Source organism: Mirounga leonina, unplaced genomic scaffold (genome assembly GCF_011800145.1).
Source record: "Mirounga leonina isolate KUSES-001 unplaced genomic scaffold, KU_Mleo_1.0 Mir_174, whole genome shotgun sequence".
Lineage (NCBI taxonomy): Eukaryota > Metazoa > Chordata > Mammalia > Carnivora > Phocidae > Mirounga > Mirounga leonina.
The window spans coordinates 74,840,790-74,858,143 of record NW_023270451.1 but is presented as its reverse complement, the minus strand read 5'-3'; the positions used below and the strand labels follow the sequence as shown (position 1 = coordinate 74,858,143).

The 17,354-nt window shown below is 37.5% G+C and overlaps 1 protein-coding gene across 1 annotated transcript in view; it reads left to right on the top strand.

The window, feature by feature from the left end:
- The window catches only part of DGKI (diacylglycerol kinase iota), a 428,452-nt gene that overhangs the window by 259,646 nt on the left and 151,452 nt on the right, over positions 1-17,354 (top strand). Inside the window, exons 16-19 of the mRNA XM_035021183.1 lie at positions 548-603; positions 1,549-1,611; positions 10,287-10,360; positions 11,796-11,907. Coding sequence (XP_034877074.1) covers positions 548-603; positions 1,549-1,611; positions 10,287-10,360; positions 11,796-11,907 — 305 coding nt within the window. The remainder of the gene's footprint in view (positions 1-547; positions 604-1,548; positions 1,612-10,286; positions 10,361-11,795; positions 11,908-17,354) is intronic.

Below are 17,354 nucleotides of genomic sequence, written 5' to 3'. Positions count from 1 at the left end.
GGAGGTTTGGTAAAATGTGAAAGCAAATTCTCTATTAATTTTGATCCAAATTTCCAGTATTTAATTACATTTGGAAGCTGCACACATAGTTTATAGAAGATGTGCCCGATGGAGGTCAAAGCAGATAATCACCCCTCATCACCCTCCTTTGTCCTGTCACCCTTGCCTTGGATCCCTGCCAGCCCTCTATTCTGAATAGAGTCCAGAGTGTCTCAACTTTTAATGTTAAGCACCTGGAGAGCTTGTTAAATCATGATTCCTAGACACCACCCCCTAAACATTATAATTCAGCAGGTCTGGAATAGAGCTAATAATTTGCATTTCTAACAAACTTCCAGTTGATGCTGATGCTGCCATTTTGGGGCTACACTTTTGTAGCCCTGGACAACTATACCAACTGGCCTGTAACTAAGGGAAAGATGATAATAAGGCTGTTGACTCTATTGGATCTGTGGGGTGGGGAGGGAGGGGGAAGAAGAAGAGTGTTAATGGAAGTCACTACCTTTAATGAGGTCTCCATAACAAAACTACCTGTTTCCTTTCACAGAAGCAAATCCAGAGAAATTCAACAGTCGTTTTCGAAATAAAATGTTCTATGCAGGAGTAAGTATATCTTCTATTTTATAATTATGTATTATTTAATACTAATTAAATACTAATTACTCATTGGTAATAAGGATACTAACTATATGAAAAATCATTATCCATCTCAGATGTTTCTAAATATTTCTATGTATGATTACAGTTTAATGCCTTGGTTTACAGTTAAGATGTATTTAAGTTGGTAGAAAGGGAGCTGGTGTTCATCGTCTTTGAACTTCAAAGCTTGAAGGCTTCCTATCGTATGGAGGGGATGATATTCAAGGAGCGATAAGAGAAACATCAAAGGCAGTCTAGAGAATGAGGGAGTTAGGCAGACCGAAAGATGTATGGAAAGTCTTGGGTAAGAATGTGGTTTGTACAGGAGTACATATGCATCAGTGTTTGGAGGAGAAATTGGCAGAGGCTGGGCAGTTTCTCGTGGAAGCATATATGTGAATAAAGGAGGTCTTTTTTCCTTCTCCTCAGGGACATCCCTGGGGATGAATGGCCAGAAAGGGGGGGAGGTGTGTGGAAAGGCCTCCAAATTACTGATTTTAAAAAAATGTAGTTTAAATTTAGACCACCGGTTAGAGAGAATTGAAATGAAAGGGGAGAGGGTGAAGCAAGACATTCTTAGTGGCAAGTTAAAGATGATATCAGCACCCAATGGTCAAGTAGGAGGTCAGGAAAGGTCATCAGAATAAATCTTCCAACTGACCCTTGGAATTATCTACTTTTTAACTTTTCTACTGTGTTCTTAAATTTTATTATAGGTTATAGTTTGAAAACAAAGAGAGTTTTCAGCTTGACAGCCACTGCATTTGGCTTTGCATTTAGCAAGAAAAGAACTTCTTTATATTTTCAATAATTTAGAAGCATTAGGAACTATTTATAATATGGAAGCAAGGATTTGGCATAACCATGTGATTAAGTTTGGTTTTTCTCCTTTATTTCTTTGTGGTATAGGCGGCTTTTTCTGATTTCCTACAGAGAAGTTCTAGAGATCTATCCAAACATGTTAAAGTTGTTGTAAGTATTGAACATGTTGACTCAGTTCATTTGAATATAAATATACATGCTGCAAAAAACATACCCCAAATACCAGTTTATGTACTTAGATTAATCAGTGGGTTACATTAATTCCAGAAATCATTTAATGTAGTTCATTCAGCCAACATTTCTGAGAATATAGCCCTGTGTTGGCAACTGTCTTAGTTGCTGGGGATGGACGGACAGCTAGTTTCACTCCTGAAGAAACTCACAGTTGAATCGCAGAGACGGGCACGTAAGTCATTGCATAACACTGTAGTTAATATTGTTGACTATGTATGCAGTATGGTGGTGGCGCAAAGAGGGAAATGGAAACTGACTGTGGTGGGTTCAGGGAAACTTTCATCAAAGAAGTGATGTTGAGCTGGGTCTTGATGTAGAAATAGGTGCTTACCCAACAAATATCTTTATTTCAAGGCTACTTGAGGACTCTCCATTTTAGAAAAATGCATTCATTTTATTTTTTTGTGATGATTCACTCTGTAGGCTAGCCAGGTTTCTTCACCACTGAATGGTTTGTTTGTTTTTGGTGCTATTTCTTCCTGAGTTTCTATCCCAGGTTTTTAGACACGCACTGAGAGAGGGAATATTACCTTTTCTCTAGGAGCTGTACTTTAAAATAGCGTATCTTTAGGGGCACCTGGGTGGCTTAGTTGGTTAAGCACCTGACTTTTAGTTTCTGCTCAGGTCATGATCTCAGGGTCATGAGATTGAGCTCCAAGTCAGGCTCTGAGCCCAGGGCAGAATCTGCTTGGGATTCTCTCCCTTTCCCCTTTCCCTCCCACTCCGCCCCTCTGTGTGCATGCCTGCTCTCTCTCTCTCTCTCTCTCGCTCATAAATAAATAAATAAATAAAATATTTTAAAAAATAAAATAGCGTATCATTAGTTATTAAGAAAGACCTAAAATGCTTCCTTATAGCAACCAAGTTAAAAGGAGCAAACAGGACTATTGTACATAATAGTCTAAGGAGAAAGAAAAAGAAAAAATAAATATATGATGTAGAAGGAATGTGATATAGAAATGCTTGAATTTATCATAGCATAGATAAAGAATAGATTATGTGATGAGAGGGGACAGAACAACAGAAATACATGAGAAGACAGAAATACAGAAAAATATACATGGGTGTATAGAGGAGCAGGAGAGGGATACAAATTAAAATTTGTAATCACCATGCAGCAAAAGCAGTTCTAAGAGGGAAGTTTATAGCAATTGAGGCCAGGCCTATCTCAAAAAAAACCAAGAAAAATCTCAAGCAACCTAACCTTACACTTAAAGGAGCTATAAAAAGAACAACAAAGCCCAAAGCCAATAGAAGGAAGGAAATAGTAAAGATTAGAGCAGAAATAAATGAAATAGAGACTTAAAAAGCAATAGAAAAGATCAATAAAACCAAGAGCTGGTTCTTTGAAAAGATAAACAAAATTGGTAAACCCTTAGCCAGACTCATCAAGACAAAAAGAGAGAATTCTGACTCCAATAAATAGTCAGAAATGAAGGCGGAGGAATAATAACCAATACCACAGAAATACAAAGGATTTTAAGAGAATATTATGAAAAATTATATGCCAACAAATTGGACAACCTAGAAGAAATGGATACTTTCCTAGAAACATATAAGCTTCTAAAACTGAATTAGGAAGAGAGAGAAAATTTGAACAGACCAATTATTGGCAATGAAATTAAATCAGTAATCTAACTCCTGCCAAACATAAGTCCAGGACCAGATGGCTTCAGGGTGTGAATTCTACCAAACTTTTAAAGAAGAGTTAATACTATTCTCAAACTATTCCAAAAAATAGTTGAGGAAGGAAAGCTTCTAAATTCATTCTATGAGACCAGCATTACTCTGATACCAAAACCAGACAAAGACACCACAAAAAAAGAAAACTACAGGCTCCTATCTCTGATGAACATAGATGCAAAAACCTTCAACAAAATATTAGCAAACTGAACTCAATAATACATTAAAAAAAATATTCACCACAGTCATGTGGGATTTATTCCAGGGATGCTAGAGTGGTTCAGTATTCACAAATCAATCAACATGATACATCACATTAACAAGAGAAAGGAAAAAAATCACATGATCATCTCACAGATGTAGGAAAAGCATTTGATAAAGTACGACAGTCATTTATGATAAAAAGTCTCAACAAGTAGGCTTGGAGGGAACACACCTCAACATAATGAAGGCCATATACAAAAAAACCCACAGCCAACATCATACTCAATGGTGAAAACAGAACTTTTCCTCTAAGATCAGGAGCAAAACAAGGATATCCACTCTCATCACTTTTATTCAACATAGTACAGGAAGTCCTAGCTGCAGCAATCAGACAAAAAAAAAAGAAATAAGGCATTTATATTGGTGAAGAAGTAGTAAAACTGTCACTATTTACAGATAACATCATAATGAATATATAGAAAACCCTAAAGATTCCACACACACACAAAAATCTAGAACTGATTAATGAATTCAGTAAAGTCACAGGAAACAAAATTAATACACAGAAATCCATTGCGTTTCTATACATTAATAATGAAGTAGCAGAAAGAAATTAGGAAAACAATTCCATTTACAACTGCACCTAAGGAAATGAAAGACCTGTACTCTGAAAACTGTAAAACACTGATGAAAGAAATTGAAGATGGCACAAATGGAAAGATATTCCATGCTCATGGACTGGAAGGACCAATATTGTTAAAATGTCCATACTACTCAAAGCAATCTTTGGATTTAATGCAATCCCTATCAAAATGCCAAGCATTTTTCACAGAACTAGAACAAATAATACTAAAATTTGTGTGGAACCACAAAAAAACTCCAAATAGCCTTTCTTGAGAAAGAAGAACAAAACTAGGGGCACCTGGGTGGCTCATTCAGTTAAGCATTTGCCTTCGGCTCAGGTCATGATCCCGGGGGTCCTGGAATTAAGCCCACATCTGACTCCCTGCTCAGTGGGGAGTCTGCTTCTCCCTCTCCCTTTGCCCCTCCTCCCCAGCTCATGTTCTCTCTCTCCACCTCTGTCTCTCTCTCTCTCAAATAAATAAAATCTTTTTTTTTGAAAACAGAACAAAGCTGGGGTTATCACAATTCCATATTTTAAGATATGCTACCAAGCTGTAGTAATCAAAACAATATCAAACTGGCACAAAAATAGACACATAGATCCATGGAACAGAATAGAGAGCCCAGAAATAAAGCCATGCTTATATGTCAATTTATGACAAAGGAGGCAAGAATATACAATGGGGACAGGACCGTCTCTTCAACAAATTGTGCTGGAGAAACTGGACAGCTACGTGCAAAAGAGTGAGACTAGACCACTTTCTTACACCACACACAAAAATAAACACAAAATGGATTAAAGACCTAAATAAGAGATCTGAAACTATAAAACTCCTAAAAGAAAACATAGGCAGTAATCTCTTTGAGATTGGCCATAGAAACATTCTAGATATGTCTCCTGAGGCAAAGGAAACAAAAGCAAAAATAAACTACTGGGACTACACCAAAATAAAAAGCTTTTACACAGTGAAAGAAACCATCAACAAAACAAAGAGGCAACCTACTGAATGGGAGAAGATACTTGCAAGTGATATATCTGATAAGGGGTTAATATCCAAAATATGTAAGGAATTTACACAACACACACAAATCCAATTGAAAAATGAGCAGAGGACTTGAATAGACACTTTTCCCAAAGAAGATATACAGATGGCCAACAGCCACGTGAAAAGATGCTTAACATCACTAATCATCAGAGAAATGCAAATCAAAGCTACAATGAGGTATTACCTCACACTTGTCAAAATGACTGGAATCAAAAAGACAAGAAATAACAAGTATTGGCGAGGATTTGTAGGAAAAAAAGGAATCCTTGTACACTATTAGTGGAAATCCAAATTGGTACAGCCACTGTGGAAAACAGTATGGAGCTTCCTCAAAAATTTAAAAATAAAAGTACTATATGATCCAGTAATTCCTCTACTGGATACTTACCCAAAGAAAACAAAAACTCTAATTTGAAAAGATATATGCACTATGTTTATTATAGCATTATTAACAATAGCCAAGATATGAAAGCAACCCGAGTGTGCATTGATAAATGAATGGATAAAGAAGATGGGGTATATATATATATATGTATGTACGTGTACGTGTGTGCGTATACATACATACATATATACACACAATGGAATATTACTCAGCCATTAAAAAGAATGAAATCTTGCCATTTGCAACAACATGGATGGACCTAGAAAGTACAATGCTAACTGAAATAAGTCAGAAACCACACGATTTCAGTCCTATGTAGAATTTAAGAAAACAAATGAACAATAAAAAAAAACAACAAACAAAAGCCTCTTAAATACAGAGATTGAACAGGTGGTTGCCAGAGGGGAAGTAGGTGGGGAGATGGGTGAAATAAAGGGGCCTAAGAGGTACAAACTTCCAGTTAAAAAATAAAATAAAATTTTATTTTATTTTATTATTTATTTATTATTATTAATTTATTCTTTATTATTATAAAAAATAAGATAAATAAAATTTCATTGACATGAAAAGTACAGCATAGGGAATATAGTCAGTAAGATTATAAAATGGTATTTGGAGACAGATGATGACTTCACTGGATGAGCACTGAGTAATGTGTAGAGATATTGAATCATCATGTTGTACATCTGAAACTAATAACACTGTATGTGAATTATACTTCAGTAAGAAAAATGTGTACTCACCAATTAGTAAAGCACATGTATACAACAGTCATTTATGATAAAAAGTCTCAACAAGTAGGCTTGGAGGGAACACACCTCAACATAATGAAGGCCATATACAAAAAAACCCACAGCCAACATCATACTCAATGGTGAAAACAGAACTTTTCCTCTAAGATCAGGAGCAAAACAAGGATATCCACTCTCATCACTTTTATTCAACATAGTACAGGAAGTCCTAGCTGCATCAATCAGACAAAAAAAAAAGAAATAAGGCATTTATATTGGTGAAGAAGTAGTAAAACTGTCACTATTTGCAGATAACATCATAATGAATATATAGAAAACCCTAAAGATTCCACACACACACAAAAATCTAGAACTGATTAATGAATTCAGAAAACAAATGAACAATAAAAACATGTTTCCTAGGAAGACATCAATCTCCTGACTCAGTTGAAATAAGAGACAGAGGCCATTACTACTGGTGTCAATAGCCCTTGGCATCGCTTTCAGGTAGTTCAGGTCTCATACAATTGCAGTGAAAACAAGCATCTTTTAGTAACAGAGACTCTTGAAAGTACACGTACTGCTTTCTTAAAGCCAGAGGCAAGAAAGACAGTGGTCCCCTGAGCTATGAAGGTCTTTTATTGATAAAATTATGCCTATTAAAATAACAGCAACCTCCCTGTTTCTTCAGCTGGCAACCCAACCAAAAATAAACTTGCCCTACTTTTCCAGTATGTTTCACATTGAGAGGAATGGTGGTGGCACCTGCTCAGGGGTCAACGCCATATTGAATGTCATTTACTGTTCAAATCAGCTGCAGTGAAATTAACCTCTGTATACTCCCTAACCACTTACCTCCTGCATCTTGCAGTCCCCTGGTGATGAATATCTCACTCATGGGTGGCTATATAGCAGGGATTAAAAGACGGTTGATACCCAGGAGAGACTATGGACTCCGAGAAACAAACTGAGGGTTGTAGAGGGGAAGGGGGTGGGAGGATGGGTTAGCCTGGTGATGGGTATTAAAAAGGGCACGTTCTGCATGGAGCACTGGGTGTTATGCACAAACAATGAATCATGGAACACTACATCTAAAACTAATGATGTAATGTACAGTGATTAACATAACATAATAAAAAAAAAAGAAGAAGATAGCAGGAGGGGAAGAATGAAGGGGGGGAAATCAGAGGGGGAGACGAACCATGAGAGACGATGGACTCTGAGAAATAAACTGAGGGTTCGAGAGGGGAGGGGGGTGGGGGGATGGGTTAGCCTGGTGATGGGTATTGAGGAGGGCACGTATTGAATGGAGCACTGGGTGTTACACGCCAACAATGAATCATGGAACACTACATCAAAAATTAATGATGTAATGTATGGTGATTAACATAACATAATAAAAAAAAAAGATGATAGCAGGAGGGGAAGAATGAAGGGGGGAAATCAGAGGGGGAGACGAACCATGAGAGACGATGGACTCTGAGCAACAAACTGGGGGTTCTAGACGGGGTGGGGATGGGAGGATGGGTTAGCCTGGTGATGGGTATTAAAGAGGGCACGTTCTGCATGGAGCACCGGGTGTTATACGCCAACAATGAATCATGGGACACTACATCAAAAACGAATGATGTAATGTACGGTGATTAACATAACATAATAAAAAAAAAAGGTTGATACTACAAGTCAAAATATCTAATAATCCAAATGCAAAGAGGCCAAAATGGCTGCCAGATAACTAGGAAAGACTTGGTATCAGTCAATACAGGCAAGATTCCAGGTGAATTGGTTTGTGTAATCCTGTCTTGTGTGTGTGTGTGTGTGAGATGAGAAAAAAAAAAAAAAAACCACATTAGAAACCAAATCTAAATATTTAGGATTCATTCCTAGGTCTACCTTTATGAGGTATATGACTTTGGGGGTATCCTGTGACCTTTCGGAAGAGTTTGCTTTCCTCGTTTAAAACAGGCATCATAAGACATGTCTCTGAAACCACAACTACAGACCATTGTGATGTGTCACGCAGGGACACAGGATATTTCTGCAAGGACATCACTGTATGTTTTTTGAGTGAGAGATGGAACGGATAGTAGATTAGCTAGAGCGATGCAATGTATAGGTAACAACGGACCATCTCATCTTTGCTGCAATGTGAAGTCAGTATTTCGGAGGTAGTAATCTCTCACAGAAGTGTAGTTTGTATGACTACTACATCAGAAAAGCATAGGACAATAACAAAATCCTCTGTACAGCATTATTTTTTCTCCTTCCCATGTCTTCTTCTTCTTTTTATTTATTAGTACGTGAGCTTGTGTATAGGAACGTATTTTATGTGCAGATATTTTCCTTCATGTGTTTGAAATAGGAGAAAGGTTAAAAGCTGCTGTTCTTTCTTTCCCAGATTTTATTTATTTATTTATTTGAGAGAGAAAGAGCAGGAGCAGGGGGGGAGGAGGCAGAGGGAGAAGCAGGCTCCCAGCTGAGCGGGGAGCCTGACTCAGGGCTCCATCCCAGGACCCTGAGATCATGACCTGAGCCAGAGGCAGTTGCTTAACCATCTGAGCCACCCGGGTGCTGTTCTAAAGACACACAAAATTTAAAGGCAGTAATATGTAAGAAAACTTTGTGAAGCATGATTCATGGTATATTGCACTCTTTTATAATTTGATAAATTCCCAGAATCACTGACATGTTTCCTAGGAAGAAAAAGTAGAAAATTTAAAAAGATTTCTGTTCTAAATACAATAATTTTACAGTTTCTTTTTCTGTAAGGTAAACAGTACTGCTTTGTATTTTATTTTTAAAATTTTAGTTACAACACTCAATTTTGATAATTTAAGATATTTTCCTTGGTATAGTCATGTATCATCTCATTCCAAGTGCTTACATTGGAGACTGCATGTTTTCTTAGTGTCTGAGGATATTGTAAAAACACCTTCAATCAATATCTAGAATATGATTCTACGTAACATTTTAAAATAATTTGTTTATTTAGGGCTGTATTATTTCTTGGAAACAATTTTTGGAGCATGCCCATGAAAATTAGGCTGCATTAAGATGAGCTGGGAAAACAATGAGATGCTAAAGCTAGTAGAATCACTGTTCTTAGCCTGAACACTTTTTTTAAAGAAGTCTTTAAAAATTCACAGGAAGCTTGGGAATGCATTACTTTGCTCTCCAGTGGGAAATGAGAAAGGGAAATGAAAGCCTTTTCTTTGATTAGTCAGAGGATGCTCAAGGGAAGTGCTAACCGGTGAGGGAAGCTCCATACAGAGGTATTGAGGCCAGGCCAGACTGAGGCCCTTGAGACACCCAGGGTCACGTCCAGGTCCAGGAAAGCAGTTTATCTCAGAGGACCAGTCAACGTCTGTAAGACATTAAATGTGTAAGAGCAAATCCCTAATGGAGATACCACTGATTTATAATAGTCTTTTTAAAAGCTTGCAATATACAGTCCTCTTAAACAGTTTTCAAAATATTATGTTTGGTGTTTTCAAAATAAAAATTGATCTCAGAAAGCAAATAACTATCCCGGATAACTTTGGTGGAGATCCCTACTGCCTGAACTTTTTATTCCTTTAAATGTTCATAAATCTTTTAAGGTTGATACTACAAGTTAAAATAGCTAATATTCCAAGGTTAAGAATGATGGCAGTTCCTTTGCTTATGAAGCCAGAGAAAAACTATTTTGGTCAAATGGCAGCTTTGTTTTTTATACCAAAACAAAACCATGCTCTGAACCCTGGGTCTGCTAAAGTTCTAATCAGAATGCATTTTCAGTCATAAGGCATGCACTTAAGCGAGTTGAGGGCAAGGAGAAGACCAGGATATATATTATATATTATATATATGCATAATACATAATATATATATTAGACTTGTGACTACTTCAAAACCCTTTTTCTACTTTGATTGTTGCAGTGTGATGGAACAGATCTCACTCCAAAGATTCAGGAACTGAAGTTCCAGTGTATAGTATTTTTAAATATACCCAGGTAAGCTCTGTTCATCCTTTTTCTTTGGTTTGATGTGAACTCCGTTTGACTTGAGGTTATCGGGTTTCATTATAGAAAATGTCCAGGGTACAAACAGTGAAAGTAAGTTATCTTACTGGCTCATTAGGGGTTTCCAGGTCTGATCATTTTGTTCTCCTCCTCAGTTTGTTTAGTGTTCTGGGTGGTGGGTGGGTGGTTTTTATGCGATGTGGCATGCGTGGTATACACTTATCCATTGTTAAGAAACGCAGGCACCCCTATTTACTGGAACATTTTAATATAATTCTCATTTACTGATTCCCTCTCCCTCCCAAGAATAATAGACTTGAATAAAGCCCTGTTCTCAGTTTCCCAAAAGCTGTTAGGAAACCATCCAACCTGATTTTAGCATGGAACTCATTCAAAATTGCTGCTAGATGATTGCTTTGAAAAAATAGGATCAATTAGAGTAGCATTTTCTAGCCAGGATGTCAACTCTCTTTGGTGCTATTATGTTCCTCAGGAGAAAGGGATATTTAAGATTAACTAGACTCAAAATAAGCACATTATCTCAGTGGTACAAAATTAGAGTCTGGGCTCCCAAGGCAAGATTTTGGAGGGGATGAATCTATGACCCTTTGTTATTTGCAAACCACACGACTCAAGACACAAAATCTGCAGATAGGTTCTATTTAGACTGAATTTAATTGAAATGAGAATTGTATGTAAATCTATGGCTAGGAAAACAGTCTCCTGATTACTTTTGGCAGTACTCAGTATAGTCACCTACAATCCTATTCCAGAATGATTTTCATCTTCGTTATTTCCATAAAAGATCTAGATTCTCAGGAAACATTATTTTCTCAGGAAACATTAGCTTCTTTAATTTTTTTTTCTCTGTTTTTCTTCTTGCTCCCCATCTCTCCATTCCTTTTCCAATTTCCTTTACTTCTCCTTCTTTTTCTTCATCTCTTATCTTTTCCCATACCTTTCTCCTCTTCCTCAGCTACCTTTCTCTGCTTACCTTCCCGGTGGTTATTTATTATCTTAGTTATGCACATAATGACCATTGTGTACCCACCTCAGTTTCTTGGCCCTTTTCTGCTGGGATGCAATGTCTTCCTCCAAGACCAAATTCTGGAACCGCCTATGGGTAACTCACAGCATGTCATAGAAAACAGACATAATGGATCACTGAGTGAGAAATGTTAATAAATAATGAGTTGGGGGATAGTTGGGCACCAAGAGACGCTTGTGTTATAAAATTGTGGCCATTTTCACAGATGGATATTTGGAAATGATAAGACCATTTTCTTTTCTATCAGAAGGTATGTACCAAGAACAGAAAACTGATCTTAGGTGAGATACATGTTGGATCTCACTGTAAGGTAATACCTTATGACAATTGTGAGAGCGATGGAATAAATTTAATTCTGTTTTTAATCTTATCTTGCAGATATTGTGCTGGCACAATGCCCTGGGGGAACCCAGGAGATCACCATGATTTTGAACCTCAGCGTCATGATGATGGTTATATTGAAGTCATTGGGTTCACTATGGCCTCTTTGGTGAGCAATGCAATATTTTATTGAAATGAAATACATTTTAGTTCCAGAGTTTATTCATCTCATAGATTTTTGGTTTTTGGCCTTTAATTTTCTCTCCTGTTTTACCAATTTATAAAGTTATGCAGTATAGAATTGCTTGGGGAAAAGAAGAACAGAAGATAATTCTTTATGTCACTCAGGAAATTGATGCACAATTGATTGAATTTCAAAAATAAATATTATTTGTTAATTTTCCTGATTAATTTTCTACCAGAATGAAATGCAACATTTTTATGGAAATTAGAGAGCATTATGCCCCAGAAATACCTCAGCACTAATGCAGAAACCTTGCCATTTGATACCTTTCTGTTTCACTGAGGACCTACCTTTGTTTAGGTAGAAAGGAGGGTGGTCGTTTGCATTCATCTTTATCTTGCCTGCTTACGAATGAGGTGGATATCTCCATTATCACAAAATACCTGAATAAAGAAAGACATCATTATTGTGACAAAGATGAATATTCATTTGCTATAGCGTTGAAATCACCTTTGCATTTTAATTTTGTTTGTATTAAATTGTGAATTATAGCGTAAGGGCAATTTCAAGCAGGTTTTTTTAAATTTTATTTTAATTTTTTATTATTATGTTATGTTAATCACCATACATCATTAGTTTTTGATGTAGTGTTCCATGATTCATTATTTGCATATAACACCCAGTGCTCCATGCAATGCCCTCTTTAATACCCATCACCAGGCTAACCCATCCTCCCACCCCCCTTCCCCTCTCGAACCCTCAGTTTGTTTTTCAGAGTCCATCGTCTCTCATGGTTTGTCTCCCCCTCCGATTTCCCACACTTCATTCTTCCCCTCCTGCTATCTTCTTCTTCTTCTTCTTTTTTTTAACATATAATGTATTATTTGGTTCAGAGGTACTGATCTGTGATTCAACAGTCTTGAACACTTCACAGCGCTCACCATAGCACATACCCTCCCCAATGTCTATCACCCAGCCACCCCATCCCCCCCACCCCCCACCACTCCAGCTACCCTCTGGTTGTTTCCTGAGATTAAGAATTCCTCATATCAGTGAGGTCATATGATACATGTCTTTCTCTGATTGACTTATTTCACTCAGCATAACACCCTCCAGTTCCATCCATGTCATTGCAAATGGCAAGATCTCATTCCTTTTGATGGCTGCATAATATTCCATTGTATATATATACCACATCTTCTTTATTCATTCATCTGTCGATGGACATCTTGGCTCTTTCCACAGTTTGGCTATTGTGGACATTGCTGCTATAAACATCGGGGTGCACGTACCCCTTCAGATCCCTACATTTGTATCTTTGGGGTAAATACCCAGTAGTGCAATTGCTGGATCATATGGTAGCTCTATTTTCAACTTTTTGAAGAACCTGTTTCCCAGAGTGGCTGCACCAGCTTGCATTCCCACCAACAGTGTAGGAGGGTTCCCCTTTCTCTGCATCCCCGTCAACATCTATTGTTTCCTGACTTGTTAATTTTAGCCATTCTGACTGGTGTGAGGTTTGATTTGGATTTCCCTGATGCCGAGCGATGTTGAGCACTTTTTCATGTGTCTCTTGGCCATTTGGATGTCTTCTTTGGAAAAATGTCTGTTCATGTCTTCTGCCCATTTCTTGATTGGATCATTTATCCTTTGGGTGTTGAGTTTGATGAGCTTTTTATAGATTTTGGATACTAGCCCTTTATCTGATATGTCATTTGCAAATATCTTCTCCCATTCTGTCGGTTGTCTTTTGGTTTTGTTGACTGTTTCTTTTGCTGTGCAAAAGCTTTTTATCTTGATGGGGTCCCAATAGTTCATTTTTGCCCTTGCTTCCCTTGCCTTTGGAGATGTTTCTAGGAAGAAGTTGCTGCGGCTGAGGTCGAAGAGGTTGCTGCCGGTGTTCTCCTTTAGGATTTGGATGGACTCCTGTCTCACATTTAGGTCTTTCAACCATTTGGAGTCTATTTTTGTGTGTGGTGTAAGGAAATGGTCCAGTTTCATTCTTCTGCATGTGGCTGTCCAATTTTCCCAACACCATTTGTTGAAGAGACTGTCTTTTTTCCATTGACATTCTTTCCTGCTTTGTCGAAGATTAGTTGACCATAGAGTTGAGGGTCCATTTCTGGGCTCTCTATTCTGTTCCACTGATCTATGTGTCTGTTTTTGTGCCAGTACCATACTGTCTTGATGATGACAGCTTTGTAATAGAGCTGGAAGTCCGGAATTGTGATGCCGCCAGCTTTGTTTTTCTTTTTCAACATTCCTCTGGCTATTCAGGGTCTTTTCTGGTTCCATACAAATTTTAGGATTATTTGTTCCATTTCTTTGAAAAAAGTGGATGGTATTTTGATGGGGCTTGTTTGAATGTGTACATTGCTCTAGGTAGCACTGACATCTTCACAATATTTGTTCTTCCAGTCCATGAGCATGGAACGTTTTTCCATTTCTTTGTGTCTTCCTCAATTTCTTTCATGAGTATTTTATAGTTTTCTGAGTACAGATTCTTTGCCTCTTTGGTTAGATTTATTCCTAGGTTTCCTATGGTTTGGGGTACAATTGTAAATGGGATCGACTCCTTAATTTCTCTATCTTCTGTCTTGCTGTTGGTGTATAGGAATGCCACTGATTTCTGTGCATTGATTTTCTATCCTGCCACTTTACTGAATTCCTGTATGAGTTCTAGCAGTTTTGGGGTGGAGTCTTTTGGGTTTTCCACATAAAGTATCATATCATCTGCAAACAGTGAGAGTTTGACTTCTTCTTTGCCAATTCAGATGCCTTTTATTTCTTTTTGTTGTCTGATTGCCGTGGCTAGGACTTCTAATACTATGTTGAATAGCAGTGGTGATAGTGGACATCCTTGCCATGTTCCTGACCTTAGGGAGAAAGCTCTCAGTTTTTCCCCATTGAGAACGATATTCGCTGTGGGTTTTTCATAGATGGCTTTTATGATATTGAGGTATGTACCCTCTATCCCTATACTCTGAAGAATTTTGATCAAGAAAGGATGCTGTACTTTGTCAAATGCTTTTTCTGCATCTATTGAGAGGATCATATGGTTCTTGTTCTTTCTTTTGTTAATGTATTGTATCACATTGATTGATTTGTGGATGTTGAACCAACCTTGCATCCCAGGGATAAATCCCATGTAGTCGTGGTGAATAATCCTTTTAATGTACTGTTGGATCCTATTGGCTAGTATTTTGGTGAGAATTTTTGCATCCATGTTCATCAAGGATATTGGTCTGTAATTCTCCTTTTTGATGGGGTCTTTGTCTGGTTTGGGGATCAAGGTAACGGTGGCCTCATAAAATGAGTTTGGAAGTTTTCCTTTCATTTCTATTTTTTGGAACAGTTTCAGAAGGATAGGTATTAATTCTTCTTTAAATGTTTGGTAGAATTCCCCTGGGAAGCCATCTGGCCCTGGGCTTTTGTTTGTTGGGAGATTTTTGATGACTGCTTCAATTTCCTTAGTGGTTATAGGTCTGTTCAGGGTTTCTATTTCTTCCTGGTTCAGTTTTGGTAGTTGATACATCTCTAGGAATGCATCCATTTCTTCCAGGTTATCTAATTTGCTGGCATATAGTAGCTCATAATATGTTCTTATAATTGTTTGTATTTCTTTGGTGGTGATTGTGATCTCTCCTCTTTCATTCATGATTTTGTTGATTTGGATCCTTTCTCTTTTCTTTTTGATAAGTCTGGCCAGGGGTTTATCAATCTTGTCAATTCTTTCAAAGAACCAGCTCCTAGTTTCTCTGATCTGTTCTACTGTTCTTTTGGTTTCTATTTCAATGATTTCTGCTCTGATCTTTATTCTTTCTCTTCTCCTGTTGGGTTTAGGCTTTATTTGCTGTTCTTTCTCCAGCTCCTTTAGGTGTAGGGTTAGGCTGTGTATTTGAGACCTTTCTTGTTTCTTGAGAAAGGCTTGTATTGCTATATACTTTCCTCTCAGGACTGCATTTGCTGTATCCCAAAGATTTTGAACAGTTGTGTTTTCATTTTCATTTGTTTCCATGAATTTTTTTAAGTCTTCTTTAATTTCCTGGTTGACCCATTCATTCTTTAGTAGGATGCTCTTTAGCCTCCATGTATTTGAGTTCTTTCTGACGTTCCTCTTGTGATTGAGTTCTAGTTTCAAAGCATTCTGGTCTGAAAATATGCAGGGAATGATCCCAATCTTTTGGTACTGGTTGAGACGTGATTTGTGACCTAGGATGTGATCTATTCTGGAGAATGTTCCATGGGCACTAGAGAAGAATGTGTATTCTGTTGCTTTGGGATGGAATGTTCTGAATATATCTGTGAAGTCCATTTGGTCCGGTGTGTCATTTAAAGTCTTTATTTCCTTGATCTTTTGCTTAGATGATCTGTCCATTTCATTGAGGGGGATGTTAAAGTCCCCTACTATTATTGTATTGTTGTCGATGTGTTTCTTTGCTTTTGTTATTAATTGGCTTATATAATTGGCTGCTCCCATGTTAGGGACGTAGATATTTACAATTGTTAGATCTTCTTGTTGTATAGGCCCTTTAAGTAGGATATAGTGTCCTTCCTCATCTCTTATTACAGTCTTTGGTTTAAAATCTAATTTGTCTGATATAAGGATTGCCACCCCAGCTTTCTTTTGGTGTCCATTAGCATGGTAAATCATTTTCCACCCCTTCACTTTCAATCTGGAGGTGTCTCTGGGTCTAAAATGAGTCTCTTGCAGACAGCATATCAATGGGTCTTGTTTTTTTATCCAATCCGATAGCCTGTGTCTTTTGATTGGGGCCTTTAGCCCATTTACATTCAGGGTAACTATTGAAAGATATGAATTTTGTGCCATTGTATTGCCTGTAAGGTGACTGTTACTGTATATTGTCTGTGTTCCTTTCTGGTCTATGTTGCTTTTAGGCTCTCTCTTTGCTCAGAGGACCCCTTTCAATATTTCTTGTAGGGCTGGTTTTATGTTTGCAAATTCCTTTAGTTTTTGTTTGTTCTGGAAGCTTTTTGTCTCTCCTTCTATTTTCAATGACAGCCTAGCTGGATAAAGTATTTTTGGCTGCATATTTTTCTCATTTAGTACTCTGAATATATCATGCCAGTCCTTTCTGGCCTGCCAGGTCTCTGTGGATAGGTCTGTTGCCAATCTAATGTTTCTACCATTGTAGGTTACATTATCTCTTCTCCCAAGCTGCTTTTAGGATTTTCTCTTTGTCTCTGAGACCTTAAGTTTTACTATTAGATGTCAGGGTGTTGACCTATTTTTATTGATTTTGAGAGGGGTTCTCTGTGCCTCCTGGATTTTGATGCCTGTTTCCTTCCCCAAATGAGGGAAGTTCTCTGCTATAATTTGCTCCAGTATACCTTCTGCCCCTCTCTCTCTTTCTTCTTCTTCTGGGATCCCAATTATTCTAATGTTGTTTCGTCTTATGGTATCGCTTATC